This window comes from Helianthus annuus, chromosome 9 (assembly GCF_002127325.2).
Source record: "Helianthus annuus cultivar XRQ/B chromosome 9, HanXRQr2.0-SUNRISE, whole genome shotgun sequence".
Lineage (NCBI taxonomy): Eukaryota > Viridiplantae > Streptophyta > Magnoliopsida > Asterales > Asteraceae > Helianthus > Helianthus annuus.
The window spans coordinates 159,726,203-159,745,388 of record NC_035441.2 but is presented as its reverse complement, the minus strand read 5'-3'; the positions used below and the strand labels follow the sequence as shown (position 1 = coordinate 159,745,388).

At 33.4% G+C, this 19,186-nt stretch overlaps 1 protein-coding gene across 2 annotated transcripts; it reads left to right on the top strand.

Annotated features, from left to right (window-relative positions):
- The first annotated feature begins 13,511 nt into the window (after positions 1-13,511).
- LOC110879245 lies at positions 13,512-17,873 on the top strand. 2 transcript variants are annotated; one of them, XM_035977780.1, is made up of 9 exons: positions 13,512-14,074; positions 15,002-15,070; positions 15,227-15,550; positions 15,626-15,761; positions 15,908-16,070; positions 16,752-16,877; positions 16,952-17,146; positions 17,419-17,541; positions 17,620-17,873. In XM_035977780.1, the coding sequence occupies exons 1-9, from the start codon at positions 13,834-13,836 to the stop codon at positions 17,710-17,712; spliced, it is 1,470 nt and encodes a 489-aa protein (XP_035833673.1). In that variant the 5' UTR covers positions 13,512-13,833; the 3' UTR covers positions 17,713-17,873. The 2 variants fall into 2 exon arrangements, with proteins under 2 accessions (XP_035833673.1, XP_021983361.1); XM_022127669.2 differs by having other exon boundaries at positions 13,513-14,074; positions 14,993-15,070.
- Positions 17,874-19,186: the final 1,313 nt, after the last annotated feature.

Genomic DNA, 19,186 nt, shown 5'->3' with positions numbered 1-19,186 from the left:
CGCGGTTGTATATAAAAGATGAAAGGAACGTATCGAACAAAAGTGTCGTAAATCTTGAAGTGTGACTAACACTTTATGGTATCTAGAGTTGTAGACATATAGCTTTCTTTTTGTCTCATGGGAAGAAAAACAAAAGAGGTTGCCCTCCTAAAACTCAAAGTATATCTAGTGGTCCACTATTTCCCGTTCAAACAAACTTGTTGCCTACTTTACTAGGAATATACATCATGTCCCCGAACCTTCATTTAAGTTCTAAAGATTCAACTTCACTTGTCTTTTTGTTTTTCTTTCTAATTCTTTTAGCTCCTACTAATAAATTTGATACACGTTTATTACACCCATGCTCTTTGGTGACAGTAATATCTTCCTTCGTGCCGTCCCTGCAATTACCTACCGTTATTAGGTTGATGTTCATTATTCTCTGTGTAGTATGTATAAAATGTAGAAATATATGATACAACTCACAAACACAAGATAACACCTGAAATAGTGACAAAACAGGTGACAAAATCTTATTAAACCAACCCAAAACGATTTGCCCCCCAAATACCCAAAGATCTTACAATAGTAAGATCAACAGTACAAAATACAGAAATAACAAAGATGATCATCCACAGATGATGATCAACAGAATAACAGAACAATACTACCAGAACAATCTCTCAGATACAGATGAGAGATTGTTCGTACAGATGAAACCCTAGCAGAGAGAATGAACTGGTACAAGTACAAGATATATCAATAATGAACGATACAAGCCCTTAAATACATTGAAACTTTAGAACTTCCACTTCAGTCCACAAGATATGAAGAATGACAAATGTAGACCCTGAAGATACACTTTAGCCCCCAAAGATATTTTGATCTGTTACAACAATATAACAACTAACAAACATATTAGAGGCCCGTAACAACCAGTAGCCCAATAGCCACATCAACAATAGCCCAACTAACAAGACTTATAAGTATAAGTCCAACAAATAAGTGACCAAATGAATGACCAGAGACAAAATATTTTAACATTTTAACACCCCCCCTTCATTCATTTGGCTTAAACATGTCAACAAGTGTAAGTTTTTTACAAAACTCTTCATGTTGTACAACACTTAGCCCTTTGGTAAAAATGTCTGCAAGTTGACTTTCAGAGTCAACTTTAATAGTATTAACAACACCATCTGCCACTTTTTCTCTCAAAAAATGCAGATCTAACTCAAAATGCTTAGTTCTTTCATGAAACACTGGGTTAGCTGCTATTGACATAGCAGCTTGACTATCACATTTTAAAGACATAGGTAAACTGCACTTGACATTCAGCTCAAATAACAAATTTTTAAGCCAGATAAGTTCACAAGTTGCAGAACACATTGCACGATATTCAGCCTCTGCAGTTGACCTGGAAACTGTGCTTTGTTTCTTGCTTTTCCAAGAAACAAGACAATCTCCCAGAAAAATGCAAAAGCCAGTAACAGATTTTCTAGTAGAAAGACATTTGCCCCAGTCAGAATCTGCAAACCCAAGCAGATCGAGATTAACACTTTTCTTAAAACTCAGTCCTTTACCAGGACTTTGTTTTAAGTACCTTAATAATCTTAAAGCCAAATTTAAGTGCACTTCATTTGGACTATGCATAAACTGACTCAAAAACTGGACTGTGTAACTTATATCAGGTCTTGTTAAAGACAAGTATATAAGTTTACCAATTAGTTTTTGAAATCCTGTAACATTTTTAAGTAACTTTTGATCTTTGTCAAGCTTAGAAGAGACTAAGTAACTTTGTTCTATTGGTGTATTAACAGATTTACACCCTAAATAACCAAATTCATTTAAAAGCTCTAAACAATATTTCCTTTGGCTAAGACAAATATTACTTTTATCATATAACACTTCAATGCCAAGAAAATATTTTAACACGCCTAAATCTTTGATTTTAAAAGTTTCATTCAAGACATGCTTAATTTGATTAATTTCATCAACAGAATTACCAGTAACCACAATATCATCTACATATACCAATAGAAAAACAGTTACACCATTTTTTGACAAAATAAACAAAGAATGATCACATTTGCTTTGTACAAAGCCAAAATTCAACAAAACACCAGTCAATATCTCATTCCACTTTCTAGGTGCTTGTTTAAGACCATATAATGACTTTACAAGCTTACAAACTTTTGACTCATTTTTTGAATAGTAACCTGGAGGTAATTTCATATACACATCTTCTGTAATTGTACCATGTAAGAAAGCATTATCAACATCAAGTTGAAACAAAGGCCAATCAAAATAGACAGCAAGAGTTATGATAGTTCTAATAGTAACCATCTTTACAACAGGTGAGAAAGTCTCTCCAAAATCAAGACCTTCTCTTTGATTAAAACCCTTAGCAACAAGTCTAGCTTTAAACCTTTCTATTTCACCACTTGACATATATTTAACCCTAAAAACCCATTTACAGCCAATAGCCTTTCTATTTTGAGGGAGCTCAGTTAGAACCCAGGTGTTGTTTCTGAACAAAGCTTCCATTTCTTTGTTCATAGCCTCAACCCACCTGGGATCAGTAGCAGCTTCCTCATAACATGAAGGCTCAACAACTTTATTCAATGCAGCAGTAAAACACAGATTATCAGAAGACAAACAAGAGTAATTGACCACTTTATCTAGACTATATTTAGCTTTACTATTCAACACAAAATGCTAATTTTTTTTTGGCACAACAACTTTTCTAGTAGACCTTCTCAGAGAAGGACTTGTTCCCTCAGATGGGTTAATCTCATCAGTTGAGATACTAGTGTCCTCTGCCCTACCAGACCCTTCACTACTACTACTCTCAGCTCCAGTTATTGAATGTTGCTGTTCAACATTAACTGGAGTGGTAGATGTAGAGGGGATTGGTTGCTGATCATCACCAGTAACCTCATGAAATTCATGTCTCCCCTCTTCATCATTGGGAACTATAGGACTAGCTGTTAACACTTCAACACTATCAAAAAAATTTAAATGATTCAGCTTATCAGTTAACAATTCATCTTGATTGGTTGATTTAAAAGGAAAAACTGTTTCATAAAATTTTACATCTCTAGAATAAAACTCCTTTTTATTATCTAAACTCCACAGTTTATAACCTTTTTTTACATTTGAATAACCAATTAAGACACATTTTTCAGCATTATAAGACAATTTATCTAAATCATTCAGAATAGTGCTAAAGCATAAACAACCAAAAATCCTAAGATGTGAATAAGAGGGTTTAAAGCCAAACATTAACTCATATGGACTTTTTCCTAGAAGCACAGAGGAAGGACTTAAGTGGTACACCACTTTGGAACAACAGAGATCTTGCCAAGTTTAAAAGATGTCTATGTTTCCTCTCAACAACACCATTTTGTTGTGGTGTGTAAGAGCAGGATGTTTGATGCAAAATTCCTTTATTTTTACAAAAAAAGTTCCATTTTGTTATTCACAAATTCAGTTCCATTATCACTTCTAAAAACTTTAATTTTTTTCTTAAACTGAGTTAATACTAACTCATAAAAACTTTCAATATTTTCAAACACTTCCAATTTACTTCTTAACAGATAACACCAAACAGCACGTGAATAATCATCAACAACAGTTAAGAAATATTTAAAACCATCCCTACTAGTTACTTTATAAGGTCCCCAAACATCTAAGTGAATAACATCACCTAAACTTTTTGTTTTATGCTCACTTAAAGGGAATGGTACCCTAACTTGTTTAGCCCTATGACAAATTTCACAAGGATGTTTTGCAACATCAACAACACCTAAAACACCTTTTAAAACTGACAAGATCTGATCAGCAGGATGTCCTAACCTACTATGCCACAAATTACTGTTGTTCAAACTATTAAAACACAAATTAACAGAGTTACCACCTTTATTAACAAAGTAAAGACCATTATCCTGTTTACCAATCACCAAGACTCTCCTTGATTTCGAATCCTGAAGTAAACAATTATTTTCATTAAAAACAACAGTAATTTGATTATCTTTGGACAACTTATAAACAGACAACAGATTTACACCGTAAGTTGGAACAAAAAATACATCAGTTAAAATAACATCTTTAGTAAGTTCTATACTTCCAATTTTTGACACTTTAGCTTTGGTTCCATTTGGATGAGAGACAGTTAAATCATACTCAGACACATCAATACAATTGAACATATCTTTATCAGTTTTAACTATGTGTTGATTAGCACCAGAATCACAAATCCAGTTATAATCAAACCCAAAATTGATAAGACTAGAACAACAAACAAACTTTCCTAAGGAATTAAAAACACAATTAGTCTCACCTCCCATATTAGAAGGTTGAGATTCAGTACTTGTTTTTTCACCCAAAAGATTCAACAGTTTAGCAACCTGTTCTGGAGAAAACTGAGATACAGAAGCAACAGAAGATACATTTGACCTAGTGTTAGAGAAATTTTTCCCAACCTGACCTCCAGGTTTCTTTTTGAAACTTGAAGGATACCCAACCAATTCAAAACATCTGTCAACAGTGTGACCAATTTTATTACAACGGGTACATTTGAGATTAGGGTTAGGACCTCTAAATTCTTTCTTTTTTTGATCAAAAGTCTTATTTGTTTTAGAAGCAAAAGACACATTCTGACTTTTAGATCCAACACTAGAATTCCTATGTGATTCTTCCCTGGACACAATTGAAAAAGCAACTTTGACTGAAGGTAATGGCTCTCTAGTTAACAAATTAGTTCTTACAGGTTGATAAACATCATCTAAACCCATAAGAAACTGCATAAGTTTGATTAGAGTAGAAAAATCATTATAGTCTTTTGCAGCTTGACATGAACATGTAGGCAGATGAAGCACAGCATCAAACTGCTTCCACATTGTATTTAGCTTATGATAATATTCAGAAACAGAACTGCCATTTTGAGTGATACAATTAATTTTTTTATACAGATCATACACTATAGAGCCATCAACTTTATCATAAGTTTCTTTCAAATCTGTCCAAACTTCAGAAGTCAATTTAGAAAAAACTTGCCCTAAGTACAACTCTTCTGAAACTGAATTTAATAGCCAACTTAAAACAACTGAATTACATTTGTCCCATTGACTACTTAAAACATCATCATCAGTATTCTTTTTACATTTACCATCTATAAAACCAAATTTATTTTTAGCTTCTAAAGCTAATTTCATAGCACTAGACCAAACCCTATAGTTTTCGGTTCCTTTTAGTTTTATACCAACAATTGTTAAAGAACTTGAATCACTAGGATGAAGAAACAAAGGATCACCTATATCCAGTTTACTAATTAGGGTCTGAGAAGACCCAGAACTATCATCTTTACCAGTCATGATCAAAAAACACCAATTAATACCAAGACAAAAGACAAAAGAAAAGAAGATAACAAACAATGAAAACACACAAAACCCTAAGGCGAAGCTGTATCAGTGTCCAGATTCCAGGTTCGTCACTTATAGTGCCTGGACAGGTCTTAATACAGGAGCCAAACACTAAGACAAATAACGAAGAAACACAGATAATAGACAACAAACAAACAAGTAAAAATGCCGGTCCTCACTACCCCGACTTCAACTAATCCAATCAACAGAAATATAAAATAGGAGAGATAGAATAATCTCACAGTGGGTGCAAGCAACTCCAAAAAATATCACCAGATCTGAAGTTCACAAGAACTGACAGATCTAATAATATCAATAACAACACAAACACTACTGGTCAGTTTGCCCTAAATCTTCGAGGATTTAGAGACCAACACAGAGTGTATAAGAACCACCAGGAGAGAGAAAATCTTCACCCCAATCAAGAAACCCTAGCTAGGGTTTTAAAGCTCGAACTGCAGAAACAATACAATACTCCCAAGATCTAGCAGATCTACTACAAGAACAACAAAAACAGTCAGATAAATCAGCGGAAACAAGATCGGATCAAGAGCATAGGCTCTGATACCATGTAGAAATATATGATACAACTCACAAACACAAGATAACACCAGAAATAGTGACAAAACAGGTGCCAAAATCTTATTAAACCAAGCCAAAACGATTTGCCCCCCAAATACCCAAAGATCTTACAATAGTAAGATCAACAGTACAAAATACAGAAATAACAAAGATGATCATCCACATATGATGATCAACAGAATAACAGAACAATACTACCAGAACAATCTCTCAGATACAGATGAGAGATTGTTCGTACAGATGAAACCCTAGCAGAGAGAATGAACTGGTACAAGTACAAGATATATCAATAATGAACGATACAAGCCCTTAAATACATTGAAACTTTAGAACTTCCACTTCAGTCCACAAGATATGAAGAATGACAAATGTAGACCCTGAAGATACACTTTAGCCCCCAAAGATATTTTGATCTGTTACAACAATATAACAACTAACAAACATATTAGAGGCCCGTAACAACCAGTAGCCCAATAGCCACATCAACAATAGCCCAATTAACAAGACTTATAAGTATAAGTCCAACAAATAAGTGACCAAATGAATGACCAGAGACAAAATATTTTAACATTTTAACATAAAAGACAGCAAAGAAAAGTTACATGACAAACATGTTGTTAAGTAGTTTCAACTCCTGTTAATAAATTGTCTAATGGAGTTCCCCCACAAGCAAGCAAAGGCATAATCAAACATGAAACTATATGGTATTCCAACAATTGTTTTTAATGCCGATTTGCCTTAAAGTATGCTATGCAATTCACTTGCTCTGGTGACCCAAACCAGAATTCAAAAAATAAGTGTACTTAGACTTCTCATTTGAGATATTTTATACACAAAGAGCCTCTTTGTGCCCCAAAATTATCATTATTATTATTATTATTATTATTATTATTATTATTATTATTATTATTATTATTATTATTATTATTATTATTATTATTATTATTATTATTATTTTCCTCCAAACCAACTTGAATACTAAAAAAGAAGACAGGCTTCAATTTTCCTCTATAATGCAAACAATAGTTTTTGAACTTGCAAAGAAGTCAATTCGACACTCAAAACCCAAAAGCATGTGTGCATTCTTTCTCGGTTTTAAAAAGTGTGCTTGAGGCGCGAGGTGATCAGAAAAACACCTCAAGGCCTTGCCGGCAGCGCTCACTTTACATGTAAGTCAACATTGGTCAAATATAGGGCCTTGAGGAGGCCCACATGTTAAAATGTCCAAAATTATGAACAAGAGATTATGAATGATTTACTTGATTAAAAAATAGATATGCAAAATCAATAAGAGAGATGCAACATTCTGTTGTATATAAAAGCTTATTTGGTTATGCATAAAGCAACGCCTCGTGACTCATGTCTAAGCTTTTGGACCTAAACAACGCAGAGCGTCTCACACTTTTTAAAACCAAGGTTTCTTTTTCTTTTAAAAAAAGTGGACATAATTCATGGCCTGCTAACATCAGATTGTGCAATGTAATAAAAGCTCATTAGTCCTAGGTAGATAGTTCCCATTCTTTAGATTTTAAAATAATATTTTGATTAGTATATCTATACCTTGTGACAAATCTTCCCTTTTTAATGAGTTATTCAATCTATGGAATATTTTGTCATCTAAATAACCATTTTTTATAAATGAGTGAATAGTTATATAGCAAATCAAGCAACAAGTTTTTGACAGAAATCCTGAAGCCAAACAATTAGAATTGAACATATATGTATATATCTAACACTATATATCTATATAATCAGGGGCGTAGCTTTCAAGGGGTCGGGGCGTCCGACCTCCCGAACTTTTTGCTCAGTAGTGTTACATATGTACGTTTCGTATAGAATTTTTTAGGTATATACGTTTTCGACCCCCGGTTTTATAAAAAAGAAATTTACTTATATAGAATTTTTAGGTTCGGTGACTCCCCCCCCCCCACCCTCACACGTGAAAATTTTCAAGCTTCGCCACTGTTATATAACCCGTAAAGAACGAATTAACTGTTTATTTGTCAGGAAATATGTGAAACACAAGATTAATTTTGCATCGATGACACGGTTTTAAAAACTTACCGGGAGATGACGGACATATGACGGTTGACGGACGGTGATTGATGATCAATGTTGTTGGCAAAGATGTATTGTTGCCCTCCAAGTTCTGGATTTACTTCGTTTTACCCCCTGAATTTTTAAGAACCATTGATATATGGCCTTTAGTCCTTTTCAAACCTAAATTCTCTTTTAAACAAATCTTAAATGACAAAATACTATGTATAGGAAAAGGTTTGGCAATGTAGAATAGTTTTAATATTTTATTTTTATTTAGAAGTTTTATAAATATTGAAAATAAAATAAACTAGCATTTAAGCCCCCGTGTTACAAGGCGAGGCATGGAAAACCGTGCTAAGTAGCAACTGGACAAAGACCAAAACTAGAAAAAATGTAAAACAAACACACGAATTTTTAACACCAAGTGACTTATGTGACGTAAAAAGTATACGATGTCGAGTTTATACCGACACGTAAGGGGTAGAAAAAAACCCTGAGGGACCATATGTGATTATCAAACACTATGCGAAGTAGCAATTGGACAAAAATAAAAACCCAACCACCAAACACCGTGCTAAGTAGTAATTGATCGACAACCAAATCCAGGAAAAAGTGTAAAACAAAACTAACAAAAAACCTAAACTCGATTAACTTTTGTGACAAAATGATATAAAAAATCCAAAGTTTTGTTACAAAAATGAAAAACCCTAAAGTTTATTAGAAAACAAAAACAAAACCACAAAATGCCAAAAAAAAAAAATGATTATTCTCCCTCAAGATGTTTCAATAGAGAATTACACTTAACAATTTGGATTTGGCTAAGTGGTAACACATGCAACCATCTTTGCAAGAGATACTAAAATGTAGCGAGGTAAACAGGATAAGCTCCATGTGAGCTACTTAAGATCAGCTCGTTAATTATTTAAATAGAGGCGGGCTTTAGCGAGCCCGAATTCAAGCTTAGAAGTAAGCTTGTTTAATAAATGAGCCTAAGCCTTAGCCCGGACTTCACTTATCAAACTCAAATTGGTTTGCTTTGCAAGACTAAATGAGCATACTATTTATAGCATGTTTATGTAATATGTTAAATACTGATTATAATTATATATATAACTATCAACTATGTTTAAAATAACTAAATAATATATATTTTGTTATATACAAAATTTAATTATAAATAATAATAATAATAATAATAATAATAATAATAATAATTAATAAATAATAAACGAGGCAACCTCAAGCTTGAAAAACTACTAATTAACCGAACTTGAGCTTTTGAAATAGATATTGAAACCAGTGGCGGACCCAGGAATTTTTTCCTGGGGGTGCGGAATATTTTCAAAAATTTTAGACCCCTAGTTGTATAAAAATATCGGTTCATAGCGGGTCGAGTCGGATCATGTAAGACAAAAGAACATCAAATTAAAATTTATAAATCATCAAAAACACGTCAAACGTCATTACAAATTATAAACGTATTTAAAATTGTGCCCTACAAGTTTTTTTTTTTCATATATCCAAAATATCATATAAAGATACTAACACGCCATAAGTTCATTAGATTCTTACTCATTGTTCCTAAAACATATAATTTGCTCCATTAGTTCATATAGCAACACTAAACACTTAAACAAAATAAACAATCATGTTCAACCATAGCCTATAACTTTCAATTATATTTTTAAACATTGAAGCCCTAATATTAAATGTTGATTACTTGTAACTAATCATTTAAACAAACAAAGCTATAAATAAACAACAAAGTCATTTAACTACAAGGCTAGAACAAAAAAAAAATCAAAAAAATATAAAAAGATTAAACCCTTACACATCTATATTTTCTCCTAATCATCACATAAAACAAAATAAATAAATAAATAAATAAACCATACTAGTTCTATATTGGAATTCTAACGTAATATGGGTCGGTCCAACTGGAATTTTGGTTTTTCTAGTAAAAAAAAAGCCACCAGGTCGTGAGCAATGGCGTCAAGTCGCTGGGAGTTCTTTTGGGGGCGAGATTTGGAAATGGAATTGGTGGATGAGTTTGGGTTGTTTTATTTAGTTCAAATTTCTTTAGGTTGGGTTTGGGCTTGTGTTAATAAAAATTGATTGTAGATTGGGCTTTGATTAGATTATATAATTAAGTGAATAAGTGGTTAATAATTATTTTTTTTTCTGCGTGGGGCGGTTGAAAATTTTCAAGGGGTGCGGGTAAAAAAATCCAAGGGGTGCGGTCGGGATTTCCGACAAAAAATAACACTAAAAATATTTTTTCATGGGGTGCGCCCGCCCACCCTTAACTTAAGGTGGGTACGCCCCTGATTGAAACGAGCCAAGTTTGAGCTCGAGCTCGAGGTCAAGCTCTATGTGTTCAACTGGACTCGGCTCTTTTACACTTCTATATGATTCATGTCTGGTAAAACGAGTCTAGCTCCTAGCCTTCCCTTTTGATGGAGGAGGATGAGGACGCAAATCGATGTGTGAAGTTGATTTAAGCCAACATCCACATCCAAATGAGTATAATGGTAAATTGTGGAATAGTGGAATTCATATGATGTTATGTTAACATGAGAACCTATAGTATACACAGTCAAATGGGTAATGTGGTAGCAAATTACTTCTTAGCATGTGTAAACCAGTTGTACATGCTCTTCAAGCTACAAGTGAATAAATGGTAGTTTGAAAGTGTTGAGAGGTCAATTTTGTTGCCTTTGAAACAGTGACCCATTGGGGCGTTCAGGGTATGATTTTGATGGTTTTACAGCAGACTTTTGGTGTAAACCGAAGACCTGACTATTCATTATGATTTTTTTTTAAAAAAAAAACTGACCGAAAGTTAAAAAACAACACCCGTGATAGCAAACCAATGACATATTTTAGACACTTTCATGGTTTTAAACCAAGTTATGAACACCCTTAGTCACCCCTATGTCCACATAGGACTTTCGCAACCAAGTGGTTATGAGCTATTCATGGGGTGGAACCCATATGATAAAACTTTGATTTCTAGCCAAAAGGTTATTGAAATTGTGCATTTGTGTGTGAAAAGTTGATTTTTCAAAATTGTGGTTATATCATAACTTAGGCTAAATATTCACATAACATGTGTCATTAAGTTTCAAAAACTTAGGTTAAATATCACATAACATGTGTCATTAAGTTTCAAAACAACTGAAAGAAAGGCAAAAAAAAAAAAAAAAACACATAATAAAGACGATTATCAAAAAGTAGAGATTTTGATAAAATATTCATAGTGGGACCGAACTATGCATCTCAGGTGGGTTTCAACGAGGATCCAAGATTGACTCACATTTAGGGATAATAATGGGTCAGGTATGACTAATCATATTATAATATTTGTTTGTAAAACTATGTCTTATACCCGTTCTTACACCCATATACCGGTCCCAATACCTTATCCGGATTTTCAGGTATTCCCGCCGGTCTCAGCTTTTTTTTTTTTTTTTTGCCGTCCCTACAATCACAATCGATCAATAGATGTTTTTGGTTAATAAGATCCATGTACTTACTATCCTTTTATGCTAATAGGAGTTTAGAGTACATCTTTAGGTAAATAAATATCACATGATCACAAAAAGAGAAAAAGACTAACACCAGAAAGAATTAAAACGAATTAAAGAAGTATAAGTAAAATAGCATAGTAGTATCTTATGCCCTTTAAACAATCTATACTATTTAATAAAAGAAACCAACTTTGGGACACTTGTCATCATATTAGTCCATGTCTTATGGATAATTATTATTTAAGTTTAATCTCTTCTTATTAATTATAGATAACCCTCATACGAAATATTATTTAGTTTAATATCTTATGAATAATTATTATTTTATTTAATCTCTTCTAAATAATTATAGATAACTCTTCTACTAAATATTATTTTGTTTAATCTCTTCTACTTAACTATAGATAATTATTATTTAATTTAAATTTAATCTATACTTCTCATTTATAATACTATTTATTTGATTTTCTATATCATTTGACAAACAATTACTTTTTATTTGTAATATACAAATTTACTCTTATTCTTTTCGAATACCAAATAAACAAAAATTAATATTAAATCTTATTCTACTTTAAATGTCAAATAAAATACTTCTATTTTTCTGATAAAATATTATTCTTAAATTTAAATTGTTAATTTAAGATATTTTTAAATAACCAAATTATTTATCACTAACATCAAACTTTGTATTAATATATTATTTATTTTTATTTTCATTATTAAAAAAAATATTATATCTATTTTATTACATAATTTTAAACAAATTGTATATAATTTCAATATTACTTTATATATAAAATTATATTTATTACGGACTTTTTAAATATAATTTATATTTTATCACTCAAATGGCTGCTTATTTGCTTCTTGAATAACATTTCTGACCACTGTATTTTCTTTTCAATAATTATCTCCACAATCACCATATCTATCGTGTATTGGGTATACCATTTAGTTTTTTTAAATATAATTTTCTTATTTTTTGGTATATAAAATCATCTTTATTCAAGTCGCGTAATACACGAGGGTTTTAAAGATATAACTTTTTTTTTATTATTTGGTAAACAATATTACATTTATTCAACCCATGTAATACACGTGGTTTTAAAGATATAACTTTTTTATTATTTGATATATAAAATTACATTTATTCAACCTGTACAATATGGTTCTTATAGATATAACTTTTTATTATTTAATATATAAAATTATATTTATTCAACCCGTGCAACAAATGAGGTTTTTAAAGATATATTGTTTTATTATTTAGTATATAAAATTTATTTATTCAACCCGTGTAATACACGGGGTTATAACCTAGTAATGTATATAACAACTTGGAACACCTTATTACTTCAATTTAAGTAATCATCCGTATCTTGATCACAATCATCCTTATCTTGATCTTCTTCACTCACACCTAAACCATATCACAAACAATCTGTTTCCCTTCCTCCACTTTTTCATAAGGCTGGGTGGCGTGCTCTCAAGCCCCTAGGGGCTTTATTACGCTTCGTAAGCGTCACATAGGTCACACATAAGCGAGGAGCTTTATCGTTAACTTCACGGTATGAAATAACGCTCTTCATAAATCCCTTTTTAACTATATTAAAAAAAATAAATAAATAAACTCAAATCTGATTGGTTCAAATAGTGCGCCCCATCCCCTTCTTTCTCTTCACGCCCGCTATGGCTTTGGCGGAGGCTAAGAATAGCGCCCTCTTGGCGGAGATGGGGTGATGTAAATGCGCCTAAATGGGTGAAGGACAGGGGGGCGTGAGACCACACCAAATGTTCTAATAAACAAATTGTAAAAGTTAACTTCATAATTTAGGCACCATGAAAGTACCCCACTTTCATAATCTTAGGTAACCTTTTCATTATTACTTTCCTTTTTCACACCCCAAAAATAATAATCCACACAATCTTATTATTATTAATAATTTTATTTTCCAATTTTGTAAAATCGTTTCACACCCCCTCTTTACTCCCTGCTCATCTTCACACTGGCATCAGAATTTGTTATCTGAATAATATTTAGGTGAATCTCCAACCGCTGATCAAGATTCTGAAGCACGTTGGTCGATTCCACCTGATATTTTCTTGTTTGTTCCCCTTTATTATTAATCAGAATATCTTATCTTGCTAAATCCATACAGATAACCATTACAAATTAGAACCCATCTAACATACGCCAAAATTGTGCATAAACCCCCATCCCACCCACAAGATCTGATCACCATATCAATTCTACTGTGTGTGATTGGTGTTTGTGTGAGATGGGTGTGTGTGGATCGAAACCAAAAGGGTGCGTGTGTGTTGGGTTAGGTAACAGGAGGAAGCATGAAGATGGTGAAATAACACCCAGGATTAACGCAACAACACATGGGAGAAGACGAAGAAGACGAATCGGTAGGAAGTCGAAAACGGAAGCTGTTAATCGGTATTCGTCTCGTAACACTGCTGCTGCTGCTGGTACTAATTCCATGGATCGATCTTATCGTAATCCTACATTTCAAGGTATTTCTTCAAACCCTAATTTGTTTACTTTTGTAATTCATGGCTTCTTGTTAATGTTAATCAATTGTTTGATTATTATTTTGTATAATTGTTAATAATGTTAGTACCCTCATTCGATGCTACTGTAAGTACACCCAACCCCCGATCGCCACATGGGCGTACAAAGGGTAGCAAAAGGTTATATGGGCCGTATGACTATGTCAGAATGGCACCTCATACACCCGTGTAACATTGTTGCCCGTGGCCCCGTATAATGCGTCAGTATATTAACGCCTCATAAGGCCCGTATGATTTGTATGAGTATCCCCTCATACAGCACGTATAACATTATTGTGTGTATGATGTGTCAGTATAGTATAACCCCGCGTACGGTTAGTGTGCCAGTGGTGTGTATGTAGTCGTATAGATCATCCCTTGTTAATTTGTGACGATCATGAATGTATTGGTTTAGACTGGTATCCAAAATCAAATTTGAGGCCTGTAGTGTTGCCTGGGTTTTAAAAAGCGCGCCTCGGCGCCTTATGTCACCCGAGGCGCGCCTTTTCCATGAAGTGCAAGAAAAGCGCAATTTTTTGGGTTTTATTTTGGGGGCTGAGGTGCATACCTTGTGTACTTTTGGTGTTTTTATGCATTAAAGTGTTGTACGATAGGTCTTTGGCTTGTACATGTAGGTAAAATCATATATAAACCTTACTTATAGCTATATTTTGGATAAGGGATGCTAAAAACATATGGGATATATAAAAAAATGTATATAATCATCTTCCGCCTCGGGTACGAAAGGCCCACTGCTTTGTGCTTCGCCTCGGTTTTAGACCTCGTTGCTTTTGTGCGCCTCTCGCTTTTTAAAACCAAGAGTGTTGCTACATTTTACTGAACATTTTTTGTATAATTCTTTAAATTGTGTGCTCTTATTAGGGAATTCAGATTCTTGGTATGATACTCCAGTTGCAACCGACTCTGATGATGATGAAGATTTCTACAGCACTCAAGATGGTATGTGGTCTTTTTTTATTTATATATTTTTTGAATTTCATGGTCAAACCTATATATTATCAAGATAAAAAAAAGGCTATGCATTTTGTTACAAACTTAAAGTTTTAATCTTTTTATAGTATGTAACTATACATCTTATGAACTTCGATTACACAGACATGGTATCCCAAAACGGTTCCATCAGTGCATCAGTGACTCCACGGTTTGCCGATCAAGTCAACGGTGCTACCTTCTCCGCCTCTAATCCATCAATGAAACCAAACGAAGCACCACCCTCTTCGATAGATGGAGTGTCTACTGTATATGACGAATCTCACCATTTTGGAATTTTACAAAATAATTGTCTCCCGTGCCTGAATTGCACCACATCCACAGACGTAAAAAGTAAATCACCATGCTCGAGTCCTCCAAGTGCAAAGAAAAAAGTTACTTCTATGCTTTCATTTAAATGGAGGGAAGGCCCATCCAATCTTTCCTTACGTAAGACTTGTGTTTAGAGTTTGATTATAAGTTGTTTGATTTGTAAGACTTTAATGACGTTGTTTTCTGTTTCAGTTTCCCCGAAACCCGTACTTCAAAGACCAGCAGCCGGATCGCAACTTCCATGTTGTCCGATTGACAAGAAAATGTCTGATTGCTGGTCTCCACTTGAACCAAGAACGTTTAAAGTCAGGGGACCTAATTATTTAAGGTATACAAGACTTGTATTCTTCGATTGTGGCAGAAAATGTTGCCGTTTATGTTGTAAATAACTAATGTTTATAAATATGATTATGAAACTATAATTAAAATAGTAATAATCTGATGGTATGCTACTTTTTTTTTTCTATTTGGCAGAGATAGAAAGAAAGAAAATGCTTCCAATGAAGCTGCTTTCTATCCTATTGGTGCTGATGTGTTCTTATCCCCGCGTAAAATTGATCACATTTCACGTCTCGTTCAACTTCCAACCGTTGAATCATCTGGAAAAGTCCCTCCTTTACTTGTGGTAAATCTTCAGGTACACTCGCTAACACACTTATTTGATCTTTTAAATATAAATAAATTATTCTGTGAGTTCAATATAATACAAAGCACTACTTAAACCAATGATAATTTTTTTTTTTGAGTAAAATACCATTTTCGTCCCTAAGGTTTGGCCAGTTTTGCAACTTTCGTTCAAAGGTTTGTTTTTCCGCATCTGGATCTAAAAGGTTTCAAATCTGGCCATTATCATTCAGCTTGCTAACTCCATTCATTTTTCTCTGTTAAGTCAGGGATATTTTCGTCTTTTTTATTTAGTAAGGATATTTTGAATGCTTGTACATTATGCTAAATGCTTGTACATAAAGTGAAAAAGACCGAATTGCCCTTTAAATTAACAAAAAAAGACGAAGACACTTTGACTTAACTGAGAAAAATGGATGGAGTTAGCGAGCATGATGAAAATGGCAAGATTTGAAACCTTTTGAATCCAGATGCAGAAAAACAAACCTTTGGACGAAAGTCGCAAAACCGGCCAAACCTCAGGGACAAAAATGACCTTTTACTCTTTTTTTTTTTTTCTGAATAAAGCAATTTAGGAGGTTGTGAACACTTGATTATGCTACGGGTGACTTTAACCGTTTCTTTGTAGTTTTTTTTTTAAACATTTACCAAATGAAAAGGTTTATAATACTGGTTGTCTCTTGAGTTTGATCAGATACCACTGTATCCACCTACAATATTCCAGAATGAATACGATGGTGAAGGAATGAGCTTTGTTTTTTACTTCAAGCTCTCAGAAAACTATGACGAACTCCCACTTCATTTTCAAGAAAATATCAGGGTATGATGGTGTCTTCATACTGCCATAATTATTCAGTGTTTTACAGGAGGACTCTGAAATATATTCTGTAACAGAAAATAATTGATGATGAGGTGGAAAGGGTTAGAGGTTTTCCAGTAGATTCAATTGCACCGTGCAGGGAAAGATTAAAGATCTTGGGGCGAGTGACAAACTTAGACGATCTTCAGTTAAGTGCTGCGGAAAAAAGGCTCATGAATGCTTACAACGAGAAGCCTGTTCTCACGCGTCCCCAGCATGAATTTTACCTGGTAAGTTTTTACTATTTACTTTTAAATTTTATTGGAATACTTACAGGTGGTTACAATGTCTAGTTTTCGATTAATCCAAAACATGTTAGCCAAATATCTATTTGACATTAAACCGAAATGTTAAATATTATTCTAAAAGTGTTACCGAAAAAATACAAAGGATGATCCCAAAATGCTTATTGTCTTATTGAACATGAAGATATCTAATAGTTATTAGTAATATTGTCTAAAATATAATTAAAATAACCATGTTGTGACTGAAACGTTGACAGGGAGAAAACTACTTTGAGATCGATTTGGACATGCATAGATTTAGTTACATCTCTAGAAAAGGTTTCGATGCATTTCGAGATCGTTTGAAGCATTGTACCCTTGATTTCGGGCTCACCATTCAGGTTGGTATTTCAAAAGAAATCATCATTTTTTTTAATGTAGTTTTTAAGCCTAAAATTACAACTTGGATCTTGATACAGGGTGCCAAGGCTGAAGAATTGCCAGAATGCATTTTATGTTGCCTTCATTTGAAAGAAATTGATTACAGTAATTACAACCGTCTTGGATTTTAAATCCGGTTGCTTCTTAAGGGCCAAGGATTAGTAATTATTATGATTATTATATGCAAATAATAAAGTGAATATAGAAAAATGTACAACTTTTAAACTAGATCTTGGAATGCTATTGATTAGAATAAGGTTTTACAAGTGTTGTTTTACTTGTTAATTTTTCACTAGTAAGAGCATTCACATTGGAGTCTCCATCTTCATCTATATAATATAATCATAAAACCCATCTTGCTTTAAATTATGTTTATTTCTCAAAAACCTTTTACACCCAACTCTCTATCTATATCTTTATCCTACTCGGTACTCACATACACCTATTTTATTATATTTTTTTATCTTTCCTACACACTCACAATAAAATTATAGAGAGGTGGATATAAGCCTCTAAATATAAAGGTGTACTTTAGTATCTCTAATTTTTCTTTATTATAAAGGTTCCAATGTAGAGATGTTTTTATTGTTTCCTTTATTTCTTCCTCTGTATTATATAAATTGTATTGATATAGAAGCTGTATTATATAGATTGTATTGATATAGAAGCTTCAATGTGAATGCTCAAAGAATCTTCTTTATATAGGCTTGAAAAGTCAAAACAAGTTTGCGAAGATGTGTTGGTGTATTTGAGAAAATGACCAACAAACTGAGAATGGTCCAACTTATGTTACTCATCTCAAACAAAGGACTCTTTCGTTAAGGGTTGTTTTTTTCCAAGAAAAGTTGGTGAATGGTGATTTCTAAAGAGTTTTTTGAAAAAATAAAATGCATCTTTGACTAAACAAACCGATTAAAATTTTAAGAAAGTCTTCTAGATATGAGCATACCGACTCACTCCGATCGTGGATCGACTGCACAGTATGTGATATAATCCTGAAAGATTTCTCTCCCATATATTTAAGTAATCTTATTTGAACGAAGTGCAAATTTATAAGTGAACTTTAACTTTTTTTTTGTACCGCTATATCACCGGGTTAGGTCTTTGTCCTTTGATCACCCAGGTCGCAAGTAGGAATCCCGTGATTAACATATTATCGCCAGTTTGAACCGGTGCCACAGTTCGTCCCTCGCAAGATTTGACCCTGAGACCTCCTGGACAGGAACCCCACATAAGGGGGTAAACCTTCCCACTCAAACCAATCTTTAACTACCTTAAAGTATTTTCCACATTAGAGATAAGATCATTGAGATTAGCAAAAGAAAAAAAAATGTTTGGTGAGGCTTACAGACTAGGGGTGTAAACGAGTCGGGCCGAGCCTGAGCCCAAGCACGACTAGGCTCGAGCTCAGCTCGTCATGTTTTTATAAAGCTCGAGCCCGAGCTCGGCTCGGTTCGAGCCTACATATTTGAGCTTGAGCTCGCAAGTAAAACCCAAGTTTTGAGAACAAACTCAAATGAGCGAAAAGCTTGGTTTAAACTTGCTTCAATATAGCTTAAATGATTCAAAGGTGACGACTTCCAACACTAGTGAGGAGATAAAATG